The sequence below is a fragment of the Salvia splendens genome, chromosome 14 (assembly GCF_004379255.2).
Source record: "Salvia splendens isolate huo1 chromosome 14, SspV2, whole genome shotgun sequence".
Classification (NCBI taxonomy): domain Eukaryota; kingdom Viridiplantae; phylum Streptophyta; class Magnoliopsida; order Lamiales; family Lamiaceae; genus Salvia; species Salvia splendens.
In genome coordinates, this window is record NC_056045.1 from 23,669,265 (window position 1) to 23,694,003 (window position 24,739).

Below are 24,739 nucleotides of genomic sequence, written 5' to 3' on the forward strand. Positions count from 1 at the left end.
ACCGCTAAGAGCATCCACAATAGCGCCTAGCGCACCGCTTAGCCGAGCGTCGGCGCTAGGCGATCTATTGCAACCGCCTAGCGGTTTCCGGATTTAAAAACCGCCTAGCGCTCGGCGGTTCCGCGGCGCTAGGCGGTGCGCTGGGCGATCCGCTCGGCGCTATTGCAGCGTCCGGATCGCCTAGTGCAATTTTTTTTTTCCGAAACACTATATATACGCCCCTTGCACGTCATTTTCATTCGCACCGCTTGTAATTTTTGTTAATTATTGTACTTTTTTGTTAATTATTGTAATTTTTTTAAATTATTGTATTTTTTTAAATTATTGTACTTTTTAAAATTTTAATAGTATTATTAATGTTTCCCGTATATGTCTCGTAAATTAAATTCCGTATATTGTGTGATTGTCAATTATTTCATTTTTATATAATTGTTATTAGTGATGTGGCTATTGATGTGGCTGGGCTATTTATTATGTGGCAGGAGGATTTTTAGTGTTGATGATGTTGCAGGAGGAGTTTGTAGCTAGGCTATGGTTGGGCTATTCCTATTATGAATGCTCCAATTATATTATAGTAAAGTATAGAAACAAAGAATGCTCATTAAGAACCTTTTTGCATTAATTTTTTTTCTTTTTTCTGAAAAATCTTGAAAGTAAGACAATTAATGTGTGAGGCTAAAATTTTTGAGTTCGAGTCTTTCCAAACGTGCTATTTAAATTTATATAAAAAAAATATTAAGAGTAATAGCTAGTCTAGTGGAGTATTTCTGTATTTATAATTTCGAAAGATGATAGGAAAATACGGAGTAAATAAATTCCCTTGGTCCGCCATTTCCACACGTTCAAATATAGGTGCGCGTATATAAATAAAATTAGGCGGACATACTTCTTCCAATACATTCTCTCCTTTCCGCTGCTCCGATCGCCGGTGCTTTCCGATCTCCGGCGATCCAGATTGCTTCTCCAACTCGCCGTATTTTCTTCCGACCCGTTTCTGCAATAGATTCATTTTTCGCTCCTATTGCACAATCCCTAAATCATTTCTTAATTTCGATCCATCTCTACCTTTTGTTTTTCCGATTTGCCAAAACCTATACATCTACAATATAGTTTTACATCTTTGTATAGGTATATGCATACATTATACATACGTAACATACACGAGATGACGAGAGCCGAGATGTTTCACAAGATTATAAAGATAGGCCACCGCAAGGTGGCGAAATCTGATGATGATTTACGGCCAAATTTACCCCAGCAACCGCAAATTCCTGCTGCCGTGGCGCCGGAGATCGAAAACCTACCGACGTTTCGAGACGTTGTAGCCGTGGATCGCCACGATTTGTTTTCGCAGAAGGTAAAGATCTGCTGCGTGCAATTTGATTTCTCCGACACTCTGGAATTCGCCAAGGAGAAGGAAATTAAGCGGCTGGCTTTGATTGAGCTCGTCGAATTTATTCAATCCGGTTCTGGAAAAATTACCGAGGCGAATCAAGGGGAATTGATTAAGATGATTTCTACCAACATTTTCCGGTGCTTGCCCCCTGCCTCCCACGAAACTACAGATTCTGTGAATGCTGAAGCTGACGATGAGAATCCCTTTTTTGATCCTTCTTGGCCACATTTGCATCTGGTTTATGAGCTGCTATTAGAGTATGTGGTCTCACCGGATACAGATACAAAGACTGCCAAGCGCTACATTGATCATTTATTTGTTATGAAATTGATTGATTTGTTTGATTCTGAAGATCCGAGGGAGAGGGAGTGTGTGAAGACTATTTTGCATAGGATATATGGGAAGTTTATGGTTCTTAGGCCATTTATTAGGAAGGCGATAAACAATATATTCTATAGCTTCGTGTATGAGACAGGGAGGCAGAATGGGATGGCGGAGCTGCTGGAGATACTAGGGAGCATCATCAATGGTTTTGCATTGCCGATGAAGGACGAGCACAAGGTGTTTCTGGCACGAGTTTTGATACCGCTCCACAAACCAAAGGCGCTAGGGATGTATCACGGCCAGCTATCGTATTGTATTACGCAGTTTGTGGAGAAGGATTGCAGACTGGCGGATACCGTTATTATGGGCCTATTGAAGTGTTGGCCAGTCACCAATTCGCATAAGGAGATTCTTTTTCTTGGGGAACTCGAGGAAGTGTTGGATGTGACGAACACCGTGGAGTTTCAGCGCTGCATGGTTCCTCTGTTTAGACAGATTGCTCGTTCTATCAATAGCTCTCACTACCAGGTCTCAAATGCTCAACATAACTCAATATAGTATTTGGTTGCATTGCGGTGTTGTTACTAGCTTTTTTTCTTTTCCTTGTGCTTCTTAAATCAACTGATTTTTGCTTGGTATAATTGTTAATTTCTTTGTATGATCAATTATTGATTTCTCTGCTTGTCTTCGACTATTTGCGTTTTTGCCTCTATTGTTTGTTTACGTTGCATGGAAACGTGTTATCTAGTTGGTTTCAAATCCATCAAAATGACCTCTGGGTTTGGTGCATTTTGTGCCCTTCCAATGACACTTTACCGTTCATTACATGCCTCTGTCCGTGTAGTCGTTGATTTATTTTGATTCTGCTGCTTTCGTGGCTTACATTCTGTTATCTCTTCAGAATTGTGATCTATATGTGCTTGTTTAATGATATGGTATATCCATATAATAGTGATTTGGTGAAGCATTCACTTTGTATTTGAATGGTTGCTAATGTACAAGTCTTCTTTTGTTACATGCAAATGATTATTCAAGTTCTCATAGAGGTTGCTTTAAATTCACCTGTTTTCATATATGTCTCACCCTATAAACTTGTTTGGAAGTAGGATAATTGTTATGTTATTCTTTAACTTTCCTCATCCCTCTCATAGATAAATAGTGGTAGTACTAGTATATATTCATTGCTGTATCTTATTGGGTCGGCCAAATGAGTGTTTCAGGTTGCAGAACGAGCTCTCTTCTTATTGAACAATGACCACATTGTAGAGCTGATTTCCCAGAATCGGAGTGTTATCTTGCCAATCCTTTTTGATGCTTTGGAAAAGAATACACAGTATCATTGGAACCAGTTAGTACACGGCTTAAGTCTTAATGTCCGGATAACATTCATGGAGATGGATGGCGATCTATTTGAAGAGTGCCGGAAGCAGTACGAAGAGAGGAAAGGCAAGTGCAGGGAGCTGGAGGAACAACGAGAAATAACATGGCAACGGCTAGAAGCAGCTGCCACTTCTGCAGTGTGATTTAGGGGGACAAAGGAACACGTTCATCGCCTCCTGATTTCACAGAGCCAGTTGATCCTCAAGAAGATTAGATTGGATTGGATTCATCTCCTCAGTCTCAAATCTCCAAGGTACATAATTTTGTATTAACATTTTTTTGTCCTTGTTTTGTGGCAAATAAAATGGCAGTGTAACCGTAGATGTTATATGCTGCCGGTTTGTGAGTTTTGTTTGTTTTTGTACCAAACAAATAAATTGGGAGAAATTTATCTCGTATCTTCAACTTGGTTGTCCAGGCATGTCGACACTTTTTATGCTAATAGATGTATGAAGGCTCTAATCACCAAACCAAATTACATGAAAACTTTGAACTCAAAATTTTAAAACACCGGTTAAAAAAAAAGAAAAAACTTTTGGGTGTATCTCAGGGATCAGGAAAAGTGGAGTTGACTTAGTTAAGTGGGAAATGATGAAACTGCTTTTACTTGTCAATATTTTTTGTTTATCAGTTTGGGAAGTGAGGTAATAGATGATGCAATATTACATATGCATGTGCTCTAGATTGAAATTTGTAGTGCACTCTCAATAATGGCGTTTTGATTTTTATGGAAGATGCAAGCGCACTTGTTAAATTGGATGGGGTTCTCTTTAATCATACACGTGCCTGATAAATCAATTTTTTTAGGAGATAATTTTTTAATTCCTCTCATCAAATTAAAATTATTCTCAGATAGTATGATCTACACTAGGTTAGTAGTAGTTTCAAATTTCAATTGTAGCTTATTATGATATGGTCGTTCCTTAATTAAGTTTTGATTCCTTAACATCCACCAACAACACCACACTTCACATAGATGCCCTGCCCTGTTAATAGGAACAGGGACAAAGAAGAAACATTAACTATGCATTTTGTTTTAAATCTTACTGCAGTTATAACGATACTAAGTAATACAGATGTATATTCATCAATCATACTATTAAACAATATGCTTGATAATTAAGTAATTTGTAGAAATAAAATAAAACATGAAGAAGGTAGGAAGTAGTTGCATGCAAACAACATCAGGGGCCATTCTGGCCGTTATCCCAAGAGCTCCTCGGAATGGAGTGGTGATTGTTTACATCAACTTGGTCGGTCTCTCTCTGATCCGTCGTCGTCTTCTTCTTCACCTCTTCCGCCATCAATTTCCTATTACTTGAAGCTGCTACATCTATGTAAATGTTTCCCGACAGCAGAAGCAGCAGAAACAAGATACCTACTACATTATTTTTGGAGGCCATAACTACCAATGCAATGTGTTTCTTCTCTCAACTTAATTTGCTGGTATTGAGGAGATATACCATACGTCCATACACATATATATATATATAGAGAGAGTCATTGAGAGAGAATGGAAGAAGGTGGAGCGAGCATAGAGAAATGTGGGATTTACACGTAATCAAATAATAAGCCGCCAAAACAATAATTTGGTTAAGTGCTCCATGATTAACCGTTGATCCCTCAGTTTAGGGTTTAGATATTTTGGTGAGTAGAAACTTTCCTCAAATAGAAATCTGCCACCGCATGCTTCTCCAACCGCTATTTATTATGCTGTGGAAAGTTCGCGAAACACTGAATTTGTTCTACAAAAAATACATATTTATACAATTATTTATTTATTTATTTATTTTTATCGTTTTAGACTTTTATTGAATAATCGTACTTTGTATACTGTATAGTTTTTTATTAGCTCCTAAAACAACTGACCATGAACCCTTTTCGTTTATTCAATAAATATACTAATATGTCATGGTCATCCATATTTAGATATGCTGAGTGCTTACAATAAATTTTCCTCAAATAGAAATCGGCCACCGCACCGCATGCCCCCTACCGGTCACCCCCTCTGCCAGTCCACTTGCATTTGCTCTTTCTTAATAAGTATAGATATTTTTGCTGTGGAAAGTTCGCGAAGCTTTGATTCCGACTAAAAGATTTATTATACGAATTGTTTTTAATTTATTAACTTTTTATTTAAACTTTTATTTTAATGAGTTTTTGGTATTTTTAGAGTATTTGGTTTTATTTGATCGTAATTTAAAGGGACCATCATATTTTCCGTTAAAACTAAATAACATGCCTTCCATTTTTATTTAAAATAATTCCATGTCGTATTATGAATACATAGCTAGCATTAAAATGCTATGTGTGGGTTAAATAAACAAAATTTAACTTCAATTTCTTTTTTATAGACGAAGATGATGCACCCATATCAATTTGTCACTAAAAAAGAGATTGGCGAAAAGAAAATTTCATATCAATATTTAAATTTCAAGCTAGAATAATAAGTTAAATTTATTTCATTAATTAATGGGAGACATGTTATTACATGATGGAATGGTTAACAGAATCGTAACACAAGAATCGGACGAGATAAATATGCAAGCACTTATTAAAATAAATATGGAATAGTTAACAGAATCATAACATAAGGACTGGACGAGATAAAATATAAAAATACTTATTAAAATAAAATATTATACAATGATTTAATAAAACAAAAAGTACACATAGAAGGCATGAATTGGCTTTCCATAATAACTGATGGCTATGAACCCAAACTTCAAGTCCAATGGACTTCCAGAGCTAGAATTTTAGGGCCCAAACTTTCAAGTACCTAGGAATTTCATTTTTTTATACACATTATATTTATTTATTAGGATTTTATTTCAGTATAAAAATAATAAGTGGGAAACGAGAATTTCTGATTTTGAAATTATTTATAGATATAGTATTAGGGTAGGGATAAAATACAAACCTATATATTGTACAAACTTCAAACTTTTCAACACAGTCGACAAATATTAAAGTTTGGTCTTCAAATCAAACTAACTGGACAAATATACCCCTCAAGGGCTAAAGGATATTATAGTAAAAATTGGGACTGAATTTGGGATTTATTAAAACTTTTGGATTGAAAATGTGATTTTATAAATGTTGGGTATTAAAAATGTGCAAACCCTATTTTTTGGATACTAGTTTTATAGTTCACTCTAGTATTAAATAATGGTCTATGGCAAGTAATATTCCAACTTTATAGTACGAATATGATGTTATGTTTTTAGAGCAGCCATGCTTTTGATAATCAAGAAAAACTTTTTCTATCACTGTGTCGTTAATGGTGATATACGAATGGATTATATTATTATGTATTTTGTATTATGAACTACTCCACAGTCACTCAAAAAATTTAAAATAATTATCTCTACTACTATATAATAATATAAAATGTTCTTTTCAGTCGTGACAAACAGAAGGAAACAAGAACCACGTCGGATCGGTGATCATTACTGATGTTCGCGAATATTTCCGTTAGAACCTCTCAATTATTGTTTCAGTCCAAAGAGTAATGCATGCAATATAGCTCAGAAATAATTATTACCAAATAAATTAAGTGATACAGTCTTCCCTTAACAAAGCTTTAAAATCATATTAACCCTCTCCAAATCTGTATAAACTATGAAGTTGTTATCGTTCCAAATACCACAAATTAAGTATTGATCAGAGTAGAAAGTTAGTAAGTCCCATGTGGTATTTTATAATAGAATATATGTAGTTAATATATATACTGAATTATTGATTATTTTTTAATAAGTATAATTGTATGCAAAATATTAGTACTAATATTATTTAGATAATATATGTATTTTATTATAATTATCATGAATAACAATATTTTTATTGATTTTCAGATAATTCATATATATATACTATACTATTATTATTGTTGTCAATATAGACATTTTTGATCGATAAGTAATAATTTAAGATATAAACTATTAATTTTCCTTTGTATAGAATAATAAAATAATTATATGTCTGTGGTGCATATTTTTGTAATGTGCATGGCTTAATGTGCCAGCAGTACAATGCATGTTGGATTATACTATGAAATTGGTGCCAGCAAATTAAGTTACTATTTCTAGATGGAGTTTTATAATTTAAGAATTAAAAAATCACCAGTTAATCCCCAACCTGAAAAATGACAAAATTGTGACCTGTTTTGTTGTTTCTCTTACATAAAATAGACATAAATAGTTGTACTTGTCCAACCCCAAACTTACCAAAAAAAAAAGAAGGAAGAGAAGGAGAAAATTAAGAGGAAAAAGCATAATGAAGAGCAGGAGCAAGAAGCACAACAATCTTGATCCAATGCTGATTCTGTTGCTCATTTTGATTGCATCAGAATCAAGCACTGCTCAAGAAGTGGGTATGTAACGTAACAATATCGAAGACTTTACATTCTCTTGATAGTTTTAGCATGTAATGAATCTCATTCTTAATTTGTGTTTTTGATCAGAGGATGAAAGAGAGTTTGACTATTCAGAAAATGGAGAAAAAGGTCCAGCAAAATGGGGAGAGATAAAAAAGGAATGGAGTGAATGCAGCAATGGAAGTATGCAGTCTCCAATTGATTTGTCAAATGAGAGAGTTAGACTTATTTCAGATCAAGATAAGAAGATCAATTATAGAGCTGCTAATGCAACTGTCAAGAATAGAGGCCATGACATTCAAGTAAGATTATACTAAACCACATCATGTTTGTTATAATTAGTCGAACGAAACTTGAATAACTAAGGAAGGATGGATGAATGTTTGCAGATTGAATGGTTTGGTGATGGTGGATCAGTTGTGATCAATGGCAGTGACTACCCTCTCCGCCAAGCCCACTGGCACTCTCCCTCCGAGCACACTATCCACGGAAGAAGGTAAGTAAACACACACATGATTAAGGATCCGTTTGCTAGAGTAGATAACTCTTTTGTCTTGAAGTTATCTGACCTAAAATGTATGTTCTAATTACTCCCTTATCCCATCTTTCTTATCGAACGGTCCTTAAGTGTTATATAATCACCATAAAATCAATAGTTGGTTTATTTTGGAACAGTTATGACATGGAGTTACACTTGGTGCACCTCAGTACAGATCCCAACCTCCAAAACAAAATTTATGTCCTTGGAGTCCTATACAAGATTGGAAAACCTGACAAATTTCTCTCCAAGGTCTTCTATATGTACTACTCCATATTAATAGTATTTCATATTTATGTAACACTTTCGATTTTCAATTTTTAATATTTTTGTTGTGTCAGTTCATTCCGAGTATAAGGTCGATGATTGATAAGAAAGACGAAGAGGTAGCAGTGGGGATGATCGATGCAACTGAAATCAATGTGCACAACAAAAAGTATTACAGATATATGGGATCTCTCACTGTTCCTCCATGTACCCAAGGAGTTATTTGGACTATCAATAAGAAGGTAATATTATTGTCATGTTGTATGTCTAACCAATCTTATTATGTTTCGTATTTTATTTTATCTTTATGCAGTTTACGGCATTAAAATGTCTTGAAATGATATACAATGGGGTTCGGTACGATAAGATGATTTTGACCCATTTTTCAGGTTAGAACTGTTTCCATGGACCAGGTGAAGTTGCTTAGAGAAGCTGTTCATGATGTAAGTTTAAACAAAAATAATTTAAATTATTAATAGAAAATTTATTCGAGAATATAAGAGATTTGTAATGGCTATGTTTTCTAGAATATATTTCTTAGATTATTCAAATTATCAATAGAAAATTTATTCGATGATATATTTCTTATTAATCATGGACTTTATACTCGTATGTAGATTAATATTTCCTTCTCACAATTTAATATTGTAAATATGTATACTAATGATTCTTTTTTATCTTGATAGTACGTTGAGAAAAATGCAAGGCCATTGCAACCCGAAAACAGTCGAGACATTTTCATTTGCAGCCCTGTAGATGAAATTTGAATCACATTTTATAAATTTGTATGATTTAGTATTTTGTAATAAAAGGAAAAGTCACTTTACTTCTCCTTGTATTTTCTCAAATTTCATGTCTTTTTGTTGTTCACATGCATTAGCTTACAATTGTGTGTTTGTAAAAGAGAGAAAGAGAATTAAACTCTTGTATTGATCAGATGAGAATAAGTAAAAGTAGTACATGGAAATTATGCATCAAAGTAGAATGATTAGATAAGGCATGATTAAGGAATGAAGGAAAAAATTAAATGGATCTTCCAGCTGCAATGCAAGCTACCAACAACGTGTTGGTTGCAATCGATAGACGGGAAGGCTGATCATCAGAGCATCTCGGATACTCCAGACGAGCAGGACGCGTGGCCTCCTCTCGTCTGACTTGTGTTGTAAGACCTGCAGTTCAAGCATTTGTGAGCCACAATGTGATAGTTCACCTCACTTGTTTCTCCACAGTCATTGCAAAGGATCCACACCTAATAAAAATACCAATCACATTAGATTTTCTGTTTATAGGTAAAACAAGCTTCGATTTTTAACTATACAAAATTCCTACCATTTTATTTTGGTATATTTGAGGCATAGGTGTCAATGCAACCTCTTCATCAAGCTTTTCCCAGACGCGAGTCATGTCACAGTACGATTTCAAGCATACCGGGCAAGTATACCTGCAACCAAAGCTCGTATTTAAATAGCCGATCATGGATAATGATATGTAGTCAGGGGAATCATTAACAAACGAGTGAGAATCTTACTGGAAACGAGTTTCCATCTCTTTAACACAGTCGAGATGAATTGTGTGGCCACAGGGGAGGACCGTTATGTCTTTGGTTGTATCAAAAATATACTGCATTTGGAGGCAATACAAGTTAAACTTTAGGCAAACAACTGATTATCACTCGCTAGCACCTCATTCAAGCAACTTGTGTTTACCTCGAAGCAAATGGGGCAGTTGTGGTGCATGGCTTTCTCTATGCATAAGTGTGACTCTTTCAGCAAGTTTGAGTAGCAACACTCTGAAACAAGAATTAGAGTAACTTCAAATGCTTGATTTCTAAATAAAAGAAAGAAAAAGGCGATGAGGTTGGTTAGTTCGACTTACCACATCTATCACAGTGAAAAAAGTTTTCTTCACCACCAGTTCTACGCAACAAAGGAAAGAAGTGAAATGAGAAAATATATATACAGGTAAGTTTTAAAAGAACTCTCTGTGAGACCTTGGGGACAGGGTGCGCAACATTGTAAGGAAATAGAGCTGTTGTTATACGTTAATCGTGGTTGTTTTGAAACATGAGATATAATGAGGGGAACAAGGACCAACGGCTGGATGAAAAATATAATTACAGTTTATGAAACTAGACAATGATGATGCACCATACGACATATTTTATAACACCTTGTTTTGAATTAAAATGAGAGACAGAGAAAAGCAATCAACCTGCAGATTCCACATTTATCGCAGTGATACTGATTCTTTGAAACCTGAATGAGAACCATGTTGGTTTTAAGTAGATAATTTAGAAAGAAACAGGGTTTAATTTTTTAAAGAATATAATGAAGAATCTTACATCATCATCGAAGAATTTGCATTTTGAGCAATAGTACTTCCCCAAGCAAACACCACAAGAAATACATATTTGTTGAGCCTACATGGCAAGGAAAAGCATAATATTTTAATAAAGAGATCTTCAGAAAACTTGAATAAAACATCCCTAGTTCGTAAGTATGAATGCAGAAACTTACATCTTGTTCCGTATTACACAATGAGCAGATGACCTGAAACCAGATAGGATATTAAAATAAAGTTATAATATATGATTCTTAAAACATGCATATGTTCTAAGTAAAACTTGTACAATAACTAAAACTACACAAGTTTTTACGAAAACAAGGAAAATACAGAACAAAATGAGCACATTCAAACTACTTCCGCAACCACATCAAAAAAATTGAAAATCTTAACTTGGTTCAATCAGATTGACCAAATAAGTCACCCTCTCCTTATTCTAAAGGTAACCGAGAGCACTTATTATCGATCATGCAAGAACTCCATTCAAGAATGAAAACACACAATACTGACCCTTGTTACTTCATGACGTGGGATATCATGGCGTTCAAGTGTATCAACATCTATCAAATTCTGCTCAATAAATAAAAAATAATGGTTATAAATTAAGCTAACAAATGGAATCACATAAGCTTCTTCAATACACAAAGTTAGAATCATATTGGAGCACCTTTGCTTCATTGTGGCAGTGCCTGCAATCAAATACTTCATTGCAACAGGGTGCTATGATCTTGCACCTCCTCCGATAATGCGAGCAGCTGAAATTTAGAAAAAAACATTATCTACCTATACAGAGAGGCTTCAGCTTCAATCTTCAAATAAAAAAACATAAGAAACAATCATAGGTCAATCAGCAAGACATTCAAAACAACTCAAATTTGAAGCAATGGTCAAAATGAAGTGAAATTTTGAGATATATACCCATAGTTGCCAAACCCCATCGCTGTCCTGCATTCATCACCATCTACATGTGAATGAGATTTCTCATGATTCTTCAGATCACCGTCCATTTTTCTTCCAAATTCAAAGAAATGTTGATATAACCCTCCTGAAAATTCACAAGGAACAAGAACCAGAATATAAAAAATCAAATACAGAAAAGAAAACCATTAACATAGATCTGTAGGAAAAAAAACAATGATTGGATTATAAATATATAAGCAATCAATCACACCCTAATTATCAAAAAAATTAACAAATGTCAAATCTTGAAAAGTAAGCACATTGGCCCTCCTGTAATATCCCATCAAAGATTGCATCTTTCACACAAAACTAATCGAAATACTCCAAAATCCCCAAAAGGGACCCCTCAAAATTCCAAAATAACACCATCCTTCTCTACATTCATCAGCCGTTTCTCAGAAAAAGGAAAAAAATGTACATTACCTGTGATGGAATTCAAGGGCACCAATTATGCCAAACTCAACGAAGAGAATTAGAGATTTAAATTTGCAGATGGTTGGTTAGAAACGATGCAATCCCTTTCTTCACCGCGAAGAAAATAGTAGTATAATTTAGGTTAGAGCTTCGAATATGAATGTGCGAAGTTGTTGTAGTTGGGTTTGGCCAATAATGATGCTGGTGAAGACAAACAACGCGCGTATTTGTAGCTAAACTTGGAACTCACATGGACTAGTTTTCAACTGCAAATCATATTCTGTGCTTTTCTACAATTCTTGTTTCCTTGACAACGATGTTACGATGTGTACTGAATCTTGCTGTTTTCCTCTTTGGAAATATCCAATGAATAATGCTTTTCGAAGCTGCTATAATTTCAAAATTGATTAAACACAATTTACCTTCACCCCAATTAAATTTAATAATTTCATTTTTTTATAAAAATAAAATTATTTTATTATGTGTTCTACTACTTTACTTTCTTATTTGTACTACTTTATTCCTTTTTTTATTTTAATTCATCTTTATTTAATTCAATTAACAACATTTTTTAATCTCTATATTAAAAAAAAGTGTCTCAACTTAGTTGGGAGATTTATGCAACTAAATTTTTTATTGCAATTCTTGTAAAATTATCTTAATTTAATATACTCTCTCCACCCTTTAATAAGATTCATACCCCCTTTCTCCATCTTTATTAAATTCATAACCATTGTTAAGATATCTAAGTGAGTCTTTGAAATTCATACCCGCTTTAAGATATTTAAGTAAGTCTTTTTTTCAAAAATCAATATTTTAATTTCTCTCTATTTAACTAACTAGTAGGATAACTTTTTTAAAAATCTAATGCTGAAAGAATATTTCACATAATAAAAGGAATAAAGTATAGTTAGTAGTAGTAATAATTTATAGTAAAAGATATTTTAAATTGGGTGACCATTAAAAAAATTGAGACCAGTAAATTTGTTAAAACAGGCGAAACTGGAATTAGATTCTATGGGTTTGTTTTCTTCAAACAAATGGATAATTTTGTCAGATTTTGTGACAATAAATTGGTCCCATCTATCATATGGTCTGTTCCTCAGCTTAAGTATGATCTCACGCGCAACCTACAGTGCGCGTGAACAAAGTTGATACCAAAAGTTTTATAAATAATAAATTCAATTATTTTTTTCTATATAAAAATTTCATGTCCAACCAACAATTCTTACTCTTATGAAACAGAGAGAATTGTAATTATTACTTCTAACTTTTTATATGATTATAATAATTAGAATAAATAAAATATAAGAATGAGTCTCACCTCTAATTAAGGAGACTGAATGAAAATAAATAGAGGCTAAATTTTTAAATTTTTATTCTAAAAATAAACTTTTAGATAATTTAGATTATTAATAGAGACTTTTATATAATAATATGAGAAAAACATGAATAAATTTTAAAACTTTATATTAGAAAAAAAGTAAAAATATGAATTCATTAAGGGCTAAAGCCCCTCCTCAAGTATATGTAGTTTTGCCTATGTTCACCGTTTTAGAGAGAAAGAGCCTTTTTAAAATTTAAAAAATACTAAATGGACTGAAAAGAAAAGAATGCATATTATATTATTATTAAAGGAATATTAATTTTCAAAATGTTTCTATTACCTACATGTGACATTATCTTTTCAGAAATGCAGCGGGACAAACAATATATACGGACAGATGCTGTGGTTTTTAGGAGAAAATATGTTAGTACTAATTAAGATAAGTTAATTTCCAAATATAGTTAAATAGGGAAAAGGAATAATTGACGTTTTATATTGACTACCCGGCGGCATCTACTAAATGTGGTCGTGTTTGCAGCAAGCAAGATGCGAAGTTATGGTAGAATAATTATGAGAAATTTCAAGTAAATCTTGACACGGAAAGGGAAATGGGAAGTCTAAAAAGATGTTGGCTTAAATAGTTGAATTGGAAGAAAGCTTTATCGTCATTTTGGACCTAACTTTTTGATCAACTTGTTGTGTGTAATCCACTAACTTTTTTATTCTTCCATGTATCCTTGTTTTCCATATAGCAACACAAGAACGATCACTACAAAATCTGAACTCAATCCAAAACTTTGACATTAAACATTTCCAGCTTTAGAAACACAACATTTTGTCAAAAAGTTGCATATACAAATATGGCACGTGTCAAAATTTATTTGTTTCCGAGTCATCCTATATTTTGCAATTTTTTTGAAAGAAATATTCTTTTTGTGGTATTGCAAACTAACCCTACACTGTATAATAAACTTTGATGGCAACCAAAGGCTTTTCACCAATCAAATCTGGGAGCATTGTCTTTGTCAAGTACTAATAGGATAATTCCAAGTTACAAAGAAGAAGGTTAGAAAGATCATAGGATCATACCAATAAAAGAAGAAGGGAATTGGACAATTTTAACTCCAGATCTTTGTTGCCTCACCAAAATTACAGAAAGCATTCCCTAACAAGTTGTTAACCAACAAAACAATTGGATCTATAAAGTTCTGCAATTTCTTTCAAGCTTTTCTGATAGTATAAACAAAATAAAATTTGTTTTTTCAAATTCTCAATCTTATCATGTTGGCAAAGAAGGAAAATGATAGTTGGAGTGAATGGATCTTGCATATTTTCCTTGGGAGAAGGAAAGAAATCAGACTACGCAAGTTGGTATTGGGCAAACATAAACAACTCCAGTAATTAAGGCACATGAGAAGTCGAAGTTTCAGAACATGTGCATTTAAATCTTCGGTGTGGCGTAGCAAAATCAAATACCATGAATTTTTCTTATTTATTATTTGTACAACTTTGAATTTTCTAAAATCACTCCAATATGAGAGAGATACGACAAAATAATACTATGAGTTGCTTTATTTTTTTCACTATAATACATCTGTTTTTCATGGAATTTATGTGTATAATTCGTTTTTATATGTATTTTTCATTTCTTCAAATACTCTCTTTGTCCCTGAAAAAAGTATATAAACTTTTGATTGAGCACATGCGTTTTAATGCACAATTAATAAAACAAGAGAGAAATGGAGAAATGATAGTGAAAATAATGTTAGTGGAGAGTGAAGTCCATATTATTAGTAGTGTAGTAGTGGTGTCCAAAATTAAAACGTTCATATTTTTCAAGAACGGACTAAAAAAGGAAATAGTTCATACTTTTCGGAGACGGCAGGAGTATAATTCTTAATGGATCCTACTCATATGCTATTCATATATGGTTTTGATATTGATGAAACATACTTTGGCTCAAAAATAAAATAGAAAATTGCTACTTAATAATAATAATAATAATAATGCTATCGATCATAACAATATTATTATTATTAATATTTCTTCACACCTACAAAAATTTGTTATGATAATGTTCTGGTATATATTAATAATCAGTATTATGTTGAATAAAAGCTAACACACTTTAATCTGCCAGGCTGACGACTGAAAGAGCAATAGCCCAACTCAAACCAAAATCGCAAAAAAATATGCCCACCTACATATGAGAATTATTTAATTATAGTTTAATTTATCTACCAATTATAAATAAATGAGACTCAATTAAAACGATTCAGTTTATAATTCACTATATTTGAATTAAAGTTGGCCCTTACACTATAATAATAAAGTACACAAAACTATAGCCCTCAATATTTTGGAAAATTTGAAGAGAAGTAAAGAAATTCTTAGAGACATTACTAAACAAACTTTGTTGTAAAAGAGAAAAGGGGCAGGAAAGGGCCCAAAATATTTTCACTGAATTGTAGGGCTTGCCCAAAAGAGGGAGCCCTTCAAGAAATTCTCGACGGCCCGAGTCAAGCCCAGGCTGAAGAGGGAGTTTGGAAATAGTTTTCAACCAGCAATAGACGCGCCTCGGTTAGAACCTCCCTAGCTACGTCATTGCCCCAAGCGCAAAGATACTTAACTTCTCTTCTCAGCCTTCCTTTTATAATACACACTTACACCTACAACTTTTCTAAAACCATCGGTGTGGGATGGAATGAATCCACTTTCTCTCTTTTTCTCTTTTTCTTTTCTCTTCTTTCTTATTTATTTTGAGAAATAGTACTAAGATTTTGCTACCAAATCATACCGTTTGATAACTCTTCTCAACTTGATTTAAGTACTTACTATTTTGGCTGTATAATATTACTATACATTTTCATACGTGATGGTAAAATAAACTATTATCATCATTTGTAGCGGATATATATATGTTATATTCTCTCACGAACAAAGTCTCTTAATTCAATTAAACAGACCTTAGATTAGATGATATCATGACCATTTACTATGATTGATAAATTACTTGATTAAATAGTTGTATCCTTTTTATTACTATAAATTTTACTAAGCCAAATGACGAATTTTTTTAATCAAGATCCTTGGATTTGCAACTTCTTTTGTAATGCCCCTTGCTGATGGGTTTCTTGTAATCTATCTTGAAGATAAACGGTGTGGTTTTTTTCCTCGATAAAATGTGTGGTTGTGTTGGTTTATGATGGCCTTAGAGAAACACTCTTCTATCATATTTTATACATTAAAATGGTACTTCATGTTGCAATAACTGTGATTATACAAAAATGAATAATTTGGTTTTTATTCCTGCATTGAATAACAATTTTTTTTTCATATGATCCAAGTATGGAGTATCTATTTATTTTTGAACTATGATGAAACCGAGAATAAAGTTAAAACAAAGTCGATATCATACCATCCAAATCACACTAAAAAATAAAAGTAACCAGTTTTAATTGTGAAATGCCCAAAACAAAACCCACGTAAAATGTATCACAAACCAATGGGCCCATGCATGTGAGGTTCAAAACGTAAATAAATCGAATATTCGAATCATCACAGTAGTTCCAGTTTAGAGTCTATAGACAAGAAACCAAGGGTTAGGGTAGACAAGAAACCATCATCGATCCTCTTTAAAAATCATGAATTTAAATGGAATATGAGAAGATATGTAAAACAAGATAAAAAAATACAGGCTTCATGTCAAGATATGTAAAGATATGATTTTTTTTTATTGTTGTTTGATAAAAAAGAAATCATCTAAATTTGTATATATTATATTAAATTCACATAAACATGGTTAAAATTATAATTTTAATAAGATTAGGAAGGGCCCACTTTGAGTTAAGATTAACTATGATATCAAACAATTAGAAATGTCTATATATAATTTTCTATCTTAGTATTACTAACTTATCAAACACACCCTAAATGGCAGCCCTAGTAACTAAACACTGCAAATCTACCCCACAGATCTGGCTAATAAACTGTGTGAACAATCGGCATGAGTTGTGGATAAACACGATATTTCGATTCTTTTTTAATAAAAAGAAAAGCTCAAGCCCAAACAAGGCGAGCAAGGTTCCGCAACAAGCTCATAGCCCCACACCGAATAACGACAACATTTCAATTTTAACCAGGACTCCCTTAGAATACTTCTTAATGATGCGGCAAAGCACGGCATGATTGTGTCCGAAACATAAGACTATCGGTAGCTCACACCATCCCCGCTAACAACCTCTCCAATCCGATACACCGAGTTCTTGCCATGACCGTCTTGAAGTAATGCGAGTGCCGCATCCTCCTTCATCACAAGCACCATCCCAATCCCCATGTTAAAAGTCCGGCTCATCTCCGCGTCTTCTATTCTTCCGGCCTTGAAATTCATCAAAGGTTAAAGTGAGTGGTGTTAACAGAAGAGAGAGGGAGAGATAATAAGGCCAACACAAATAGATGCTGACCTCTTGAATCCACTTGAAAACAGGAGGAACATCCCACGAGTTCTCATATATGAGAGCACCAAGGCCCTTTGGGAAAACACGGGGTATGTTGTCAGTGAAACCACCGCCCGTGATGTGGGCAATCCCTTTGACGCCGCCTCTGCTGATGATGTCAAGAACCTGTGTCACGCATTGCAAAAAGGTTAACGAAGTGGATAACAAGTAGCATGTGTTATTATGTCGTACATTAAGCACCTTGAAGCGAGAACTTTAAAGGCGTTACCTGCTTTACGTATATAACAGTCGGGGCCATTAGAGCTTCGCTCAGACTAAGAGACGAGCCAGGAAGATTGTCTTTCAAAGCAAGGCCACTTCTTTCTAAAACCCTGGATTAGTGCAATCGGGATAGGCTATTAGCTGATTTTGTTTCGAGAAAGTATGACAATAACTAAAAAACGGGCAATCTCAGAGGAACAAATGCGAACCTTCTGACAAGGGAGAAGCCATTTGAGTGCACTCCACTGGATGGAAGACCAATGAGGACATCACCAACCTCGATGTTTTTTCCATCAATAACAGAGTCCTTCTTTACGATGCCAACAGCAAAGCCGCTCAGATCATACTCACCATCAGCATAAAAATCAGGCATCTCTGCAGTCTGAAAGATATCAAGGACAGTCGAGTCAAGTCTACAACAATGGTCAGATATTGGTTTCCAATTCCAAAAGCACAATTTACTTAAGAATGAGGGGACTGTATTATAAGGACAAGACTTTATAATTGAATTGGGCATATGAGAAACAGTAACTTGCTTTCCGTCATCCATATAGAAATTGCTCAATAAACACTATCAGCTGACAAAAAAAGTAGTAGAAATTTAACATATATACCAGCTAATTTTTGGAATATGAAAAAATATACATTTAAGAACTTCAGAGGATGAATAGTTAATTACATTTGGAGCTAGATGGTAGCCAAAACACCTCACATTTTATCCGCATATTTTTCAAAGAACTAAAGAGATTGAAATAGAAGGCCAAAAGTACCTCTCCCCCAAGAAGGGCACAATCAGATTGTTGGCAACCATCTACAATGCCTTTGATGACCTGTATTCGTATATATATAACAAAATTACTTTGTTTTCAGATGATAAATGAAATCAACTGGTAAAAACCTATACCTTCTCCGCAAGGTCAACATCCAGATGGCTTGTGGCGAAGTAATCAAGGAAAAACAAAGGCTTAGCTCCTGATGTGATAATGTCATTAACACTCATTGCAACCTGAACGTTTAAAAAAACACACACACACACACACATTACCACCAGCATGACTAACAAATAACATCCATGGACTATTTTTTGTTTTTATACCAAATCAATGCCAATAGTATCATGGATTCCAGTCTCGAAAGCAAGCTTAAGTTTTGTTCCCACTCCATCCGTGCCAGCAACCAAATAGGAATCCCCTAATACATGAGCCAAAGATAAATATACACGAATTCATGCTAATCAAATTCTAATACAAGTGAACAAAATCTCAGCATCGACTATTGAATGTAACGATAGAGCAATACCTAATGGAAAAAGCCCCCCAAAACCTCCGATTCCTGGAGCCATCTTGGCTATCCTCTTAACAAGCTCGGAGCCAGCATCGATGTCAACACCGGCATCCTTGTACGTGAGTCCATTACTCTTCTCTGCGGCCTCGGTTCTCGACATAGAAACTACAGCTCTGTCTTTCCTAGTTCCTCTTCTAATTCTAATTTCATTCTTGGAAAAGAAAGGCAAGAGTCCTCTTGCTAAATCACCTTTACAAATAGGACTAGAGGAATTCCAGATACAGCGGTAGAGCTCTGTGTTTGGTTTGCAGGAAGTATTCATGTTTTTCTTATTGACAAACAACAAATCCCTTTAAAAACAAAGAAGATAACAATCTGTAAAATTCAGTAAATTGCATACAGGTTTTAAGTGACTAGCAAAGAAACTAACTTTATCGAATAATCAAGCAAAATCGTCGAGATAAAAGCAACCCTTTTGATAAAGAGCATTAAATTAGCAGTAAAGAGAAACAAGCAGTAAAGTGATTAGTTAGTTCGTAGTGAAAGAAAAGCTAACCTCCGAAAAATTAGAGAGCTTTTTCTGCGGATTCAAGTGATAAGTTTCGAGTGTAGCACACCACAATAATGCCGGCGAATCAGGCCGGAAGGAGCGCCGGCGAGATGCTGGAGATGAGGAGGAAGCGGCGAGAGGGGGCGGCGTGAGAGAGAAAATGGGGTGGCCGTGAGAGTGAGAGAGTGGGGCCGGTGCATGTATCTTTTAGGGTTGAAGCCGTGTAGTTATTGGATTCTAATTTGGGCTTATAATGTAAAATAAAATTTGGGCTCTAAATCTCTAATAATGAATTTGAGCTTATAATGCAGGATAAAATTTGGGCTCTAATAGTAAAATAGTACGTATAGAATTTTATATTTAAGCTATATACTAGTTTTTATTTAAGAATTTTACTCATTATTTTTTAGATTTCTCGAAATATTGAAATAGCGTGTACATATACTTATAACTTAATATTTACTTTTATAATTTTTTTATTAAATAAAAGAAATTTAAATATTAAGTTATTTAATATTTCTTTATTTCTCTTGATATATTGCAATTATTTTTAGATTTGTATTTATATATAAATTTTTATTTATATTTAATATCCAAGCTATTTAATTTATAAAAATATAGATATAGACTTGTGATCAATGTCAAAGTAATTAGACCATCCACAATGCCGCCCAGCCGAGCGCCGGCGCTGGGCGGTTCGCTGGGCGGTCTATTGTAGTCGCCCAGCGGGCGAATGGAGAGAGAAACCACGCAGCGCTGGGCGGTCGCGTGGCGCTGGACGGTGCGCTGGGAGGTCCGCTCGGCGCTATTGCAGCGCCCGGATCGCCCAGCGCACCGCCTAGCGCGAAATTTAATTTTTTTTTCCGAAACACTATATATACGCGCTTTGCTCGTCATTTTCATTCGCACCACTTGTTTTAACGAGTACTCTCTCTATCTTAATTTTTGTACAAGATCAACAAGGGAAATGGATCTCAACAACGAGCCTAGTTCCGGGAGTAGCGGGTCACAAACTCCGTAGATCCCCGTGGGAAGTGGATGGGGTCAGATGCCCGGGTACTACAACATGTACCCGTGGCAGCAGATGTTTTCCGGGATGCCAACGGAGGGGAGTCCGCCGAGGGGGTTTCCGGCGATACCGGGGTGGGCACCAACGGGATGGGCACCCGGGATGCAGATGATGCCCGGGGGGTACCGCCGACACAGGGGACTCCGGAGGTCGTACTGGCTACACAGTGGACTTCTGGGGGGTCCCCGGCGACGACGGGGGATGTCTATCGCCCCAGTTTAGATTTTTCGACTGGTTCATCGCACACATCGACCCAAACGTCCTTGGGGTTTGATAGTTTCTCCTTAGATGACTTGGTGTTTGATACTCTCGGAGCTCCGGAACTCTCGTTGAAGGGGGGCAGAGCGGGGGCGTGGCGCCCCCGCGAAGAAGGGCAAGAAGAAGGTCGGCAAGTCGTCGCAGCCGGGTGAGGAGGAGGTGGACGGACGAGGAGAACGTCGCGCTCTGCAAGGCGTGGGTGAGTGTTTGCGACGATCCTCTCGTTTCGAACGAGCAGAGGATCGTCAACATGTGGGGCAAGATAGCAGCAGCCTACCAGAGATTTTGCCCGGAGGGGAGGCCACGCAACGGGGAGGATTGCCGGAAGGCCTGGAACCGAATCAGGGGTGCGGTCTCCCGATTTTCGGGTTTGTACACCAACGCACTCCGCATGATGAGCAGTGGCCAAACGGAGGAGGACTGCAGGAGAATAGCTGATAAAGCCTTCCCACTGAAGGGGGTATACAAGGACTTCACCTACTGGAACTGCTATCTTGTGCTGAACGAGTCCGAGAAGTTCCGAGTAGGTGTCGACTCTGGCTGGCCGAAGAAGCAACGACTGAACTACACTGGCGATTTCAGCGGTAGCAGCGGTGGTTCCCACGACCTCCCCGAGACGACGCAGGAGTTCCCCACGCCGCGTTCTGTCGGTGGCCGACCTCGCCCGATGGGGCGCAAGCGCGCTCATCGGGAGGCGAGGGGGAACGCCGGGGCTTCCCAGGAGGTCCGGTCGGCATCCCCCATTGCCCAATCCACCGAGGATCTCAAATTCTTCGCTCGCGCCCAAACGCGCGCTCAGTTGATCAAGACGATGGCCGAATGGCGGGTGGCGACGGATCCCGTGGAGAAGAGCGTGCTTCAAACCTTGCTCATGAGCCTGCAGGACGAGTTGGAGGCGGCACGGAGGGAGACCGACCATTAGATCAAATTAGGGGCCATTAGATCTAGTTTAAAGTGCAATTAGATTTAGTTTTTTATGAGACTGGTATTAACACCCGTGGTATGCAGTGGGACATAAGAGTTTCAAATGATGAATACAAAATATAATAAATATATAGAAAATAAGAATTCAAAACAATGTGAAAATTTTTAAAAACTGAAATGTACTTATCTTGTCTCACTCTAAATAAAGAATTTACTACTCCCTAATGAATGAAATATTTATGCAATTTTAATTTATAATCTAAGTGGAATAAAAACAATAACAAAAAGAAGATGTGTGACTAATGATCAAAGAGTATGGGTTAATTAGAATAAGATATACAAATAAAGAAAGTATGCGTGAGTAAAGATGTTTATTGACGGTGTAGTCCAAATAAAAAATGTAAATTAATATATAAATTTAATAGCTTTTTAAAAAAATGAATAAAATATAAGGATATTAAACATATCCATATTAAATATATGAATAATTTAAATCATAAAAAATTAAAACTTCTTTGAGAAGACAAGTTGGAAAATTTGTATTATCTAATAATCACATTTTAATTGACTATTTATTTCTTCTATTTAATTTCATACCATATCATAACTTAATATACATGGCCAAAGACTAAATAATTTTTTTATATTGGAAATAATAATTTTTTACTTCCCGCCACATATATGTATAAAAAGCAAAATTATCACTTCAATTATACATGGCCAAAGACTAAATGAATGTTTTATAATGGAAAGACTAAATGAAGACACTTCGTCATTCCATTTTCCCTCAAAAAATGCGTCAATGTCTTTTCATCCAAATTGCACTTTAGACTATGATAGATTTGCTGATGTGATTATTTCGGTCTTCATTACAAACCAATTTTACTTCATTGTAGTAGGTTTATTACTTCATTCTGGTAGATAATATCTTGTTGTTACTTACTTCCAATATGTTTTGAAATGATTTAACACATGTTTCATATGAATTCATTGAACTAATTCACTTTAAAAATACAATTCATTTCAGTAGTATTTCAAATGCTTATATGCATACTTCATTCAAATAGTGTACATCATTCCATGTGTTTATTACACCATTCAATTAGGCTATCATTCCATTTTGTTGTCAGCGCTGTGGCAGTGATGATAGACATTGAAGAGAGAAAGAACGGTATGCGATGGCGAAACACATGTACGTATTGGAATGAATTAATAATTCTATTGAAATGAAGTAAAAAAGCTCCTGAAATGAAATAATGTAGTATATTATGAAATGAAGTTAAATCCTCCTTGACTGAAGTTAGATAGGCTCGTGATGAAGGCGCAAAAGATTTATATATTTGCACATCTCATCCATAAAAAACTAAATCTAAAATCCTAATTTGGTGTAATTCCGCGGTTCTACAATAAATGGTGGATTTGATGTAATTACTAGTTAAGAGTGTTGTAATTATTATCTATAGTCGAAAATGACTAATTTAAATAAAGTGGCTCAAAGGTAAAACAGTTTTCAATAAAATAGCCCAAAAGGGAAAAAAGGAAGAAGAAAAAATAAACGTGTATGGTTAAACTCGAAAGTATTTGTCATATTCTTTTCTTTTTTTAACAGGATCGTCAATGGTTCTCCATCTATTCCCATGATGAGTTCAATAAATAGCAAGTAAACTAGCTTCCCAGATGGGTACATGCCCGTAAACTGCCAAGCCAGCAAGAAAACTAGCTACCCCTAAATGGGTACAGGCCCATAACCTTGTTATGGCCCACATAGGAAATTAATCCCAGAATACGCCTCCCAGGGGTCGAACGCCAACAAGGAAACTAGCCACCCCCAAATGAGTATAGGCCCATAATCTTGTTATGGCACACATAGGAAATTAATCCCAGAATACGCCTCCCAGGAGTCGAACTCGTGACCTTCAGGATGGACGCGATATCCAGCGCCCTTTGCCACTAGGCCAAGGAGCTTGGATAAAGTATTTGTCATATTCTATTTGTCGTTCCTTGCCCAACTTAAAAAAGAAGATTAATGCAAATAGGAAAAAAAGATTTTTCAGTAGAAAAAAATACTAAAGTTAGGAATCAAGATAAAAATAAATATATATAAAAAATAAAAATAAAAAGTGATGTACACTTATTATGTAATGATCTTAATGTGAATATATCAAAACATATTTTTTTTAAAAAGCAACAGAGACAGCGCACCGTTAAGCACTAAGAGCATCCACAATCGTGCTCTTGCCAGCGGTACGGTTATGGGCCCGGCCCAACTTTTTCTGGCTGCTCTCTAGCAAGAGCATAACACCCACAGCTGTGCTCTTCCGCAAGGACGAGCACAATTAATTTAAAATTCAATTAAACAAAAACATTTCCATAATATTAAAATTCATTAAAAAAACCTAAATAATATTACAAATGACAATTAAAATAAAAACGACATAATTAAAATCCTAAAATTGAAAATTACATAATTAAAATACTAAAAATTAAAGAAACCACTACTCGTTGCCGAATTTCACCCACATGTGTTTGAGTAGGTCTTCTTGTAGCTGAATGTGGGTTCGGGTATCGCGCATTGTGTGCCTTGTCTTGATCCTCTGGCCAACCGTCGTATG

General features: G+C 35.3%; 4 protein-coding genes and 1 non-coding gene across 5 annotated transcripts; 2 read left to right on the forward strand and 3 right to left on the reverse strand.

The window, feature by feature from the left end:
- The first annotated feature begins 867 nt into the window (after positions 1-867).
- On the forward strand, positions 868-3,505 carry LOC121764948 (serine/threonine protein phosphatase 2A 57 kDa regulatory subunit B' beta isoform-like). Its single transcript, XM_042160981.1, has 2 exons — positions 868-2,248; positions 2,941-3,505. Exons 1-2 carry the CDS (start codon positions 1,133-1,135, stop codon positions 3,241-3,243), a joined length of 1,419 nt encoding a protein of 472 aa, XP_042016915.1. The 5' UTR covers positions 868-1,132; the 3' UTR covers positions 3,244-3,505.
- Positions 3,506-7,334: 3,829 nt separating this feature from the next.
- LOC121765939 (alpha carbonic anhydrase 7-like) lies at positions 7,335-9,106 on the forward strand. The gene is made up of 7 exons (XM_042162237.1): positions 7,335-7,472; positions 7,563-7,777; positions 7,865-7,971; positions 8,151-8,265; positions 8,355-8,522; positions 8,670-8,723; positions 8,967-9,106. The coding sequence occupies exons 1-7, from the start codon at positions 7,376-7,378 to the stop codon at positions 9,045-9,047; spliced, it is 837 nt and encodes a 278-aa protein (XP_042018171.1). The 5' UTR covers positions 7,335-7,375; the 3' UTR covers positions 9,048-9,106.
- An 83-nt stretch (positions 9,107-9,189) lies between these two features.
- On the reverse strand, positions 9,190-12,288 carry LOC121765938 (E3 ubiquitin-protein ligase RZFP34-like). Its single transcript, XM_042162236.1, has 12 exons — positions 12,007-12,288; positions 11,542-11,668; positions 11,291-11,378; positions 11,134-11,193; positions 10,797-10,829; positions 10,622-10,699; positions 10,492-10,535; positions 10,156-10,196; positions 9,987-10,069; positions 9,809-9,900; positions 9,610-9,721; positions 9,190-9,529 (listed from the first exon to the last, which is right to left on the reverse strand). Exons 2-12 carry the CDS (start codon positions 11,628-11,630, stop codon positions 9,380-9,382), a joined length of 870 nt encoding a protein of 289 aa, XP_042018170.1. The 5' UTR covers positions 11,631-11,668; positions 12,007-12,288; the 3' UTR covers positions 9,190-9,379.
- A 3,507-nt stretch (positions 12,289-15,795) lies between these two features.
- On the reverse strand, positions 15,796-15,947 carry LOC121766191. Its single transcript, XR_006042928.1, has one exon. It is a non-coding gene; the product is annotated as a U4 spliceosomal RNA (small nuclear RNA).
- A 1,384-nt stretch (positions 15,948-17,331) lies between these two features.
- Positions 17,332-20,089, reverse strand: LOC121765776 (phosphoribosylformylglycinamidine cyclo-ligase, chloroplastic/mitochondrial-like). The gene is made up of 9 exons (XM_042162004.1): positions 19,883-20,089; positions 19,342-19,676; positions 19,139-19,233; positions 18,947-19,048; positions 18,813-18,872; positions 18,252-18,424; positions 18,050-18,152; positions 17,788-17,946; positions 17,332-17,702 (listed from the first exon to the last, which is right to left on the reverse strand). Exons 2-9 carry the CDS (start codon positions 19,646-19,648, stop codon positions 17,532-17,534), a joined length of 1,170 nt encoding a protein of 389 aa, XP_042017938.1. The 5' UTR covers positions 19,649-19,676; positions 19,883-20,089; the 3' UTR covers positions 17,332-17,531.
- Between the last annotated feature and the right edge of the window lie 4,650 nt (positions 20,090-24,739).

Coding starts and splice junctions, on each gene's coding strand:
- LOC121764948 (XM_042160981.1), top strand. CDS start 1,133: ATGCATACATTATACATACGTAACATACACGAGATGACGAGAGCCGAG. Junction 2,249..2,940: donor TCAATAGCTCTCACTACCAG/GTCTCAAATGCT, acceptor TGAGTGTTTCAG/GTTGCAGAACGAGCTCTCTT.
- LOC121765939 (XM_042162237.1), top strand. CDS start 7,376: ATGAAGAGCAGGAGCAAGAAGCACAACAATCTTGATCCAATGCTGATT. Junction 7,778..7,864: donor ATAGAGGCCATGACATTCAA/GTAAGATTATAC, acceptor GAATGTTTGCAG/ATTGAATGGTTTGGTGATGG. Junction 8,523..8,669: donor TTTGGACTATCAATAAGAAG/GTAATATTATTG, acceptor CCCATTTTTCAG/GTTAGAACTGTTTCCATGGA.
- LOC121765938 (XM_042162236.1), bottom strand. CDS start 11,630: ATGGACGGTGATCTGAAGAATCATGAGAAATCTCATTCACATGTAGAT. Junction 10,830..11,133: donor CACGTCATGAAGTAACAAGG/GTCAGTATTGTG, acceptor ATCTGGTTTCAG/GTCATCTGCTCATTGTGTAA. Junction 9,901..9,986: donor ACTGCCCCATTTGCTTCGAG/GTAAACACAAGT, acceptor CTCCAAATGCAG/TATATTTTTGATACAACCAA.
- LOC121765776 (XM_042162004.1), bottom strand. CDS start 19,648: ATGAATACTTCCTGCAAACCAAACACAGAGCTCTACCGCTGTATCTGG. Junction 18,153..18,251: donor GGCTTCTCCCTTGTCAGAAG/GTTCGCATTTGT, acceptor GCACTAATCCAG/GGTTTTAGAAAGAAGTGGCC. Junction 17,703..17,787: donor TTTTCAAGTGGATTCAAGAG/GTCAGCATCTAT, acceptor ATGAATTTCAAG/GCCGGAAGAATAGAAGACGC.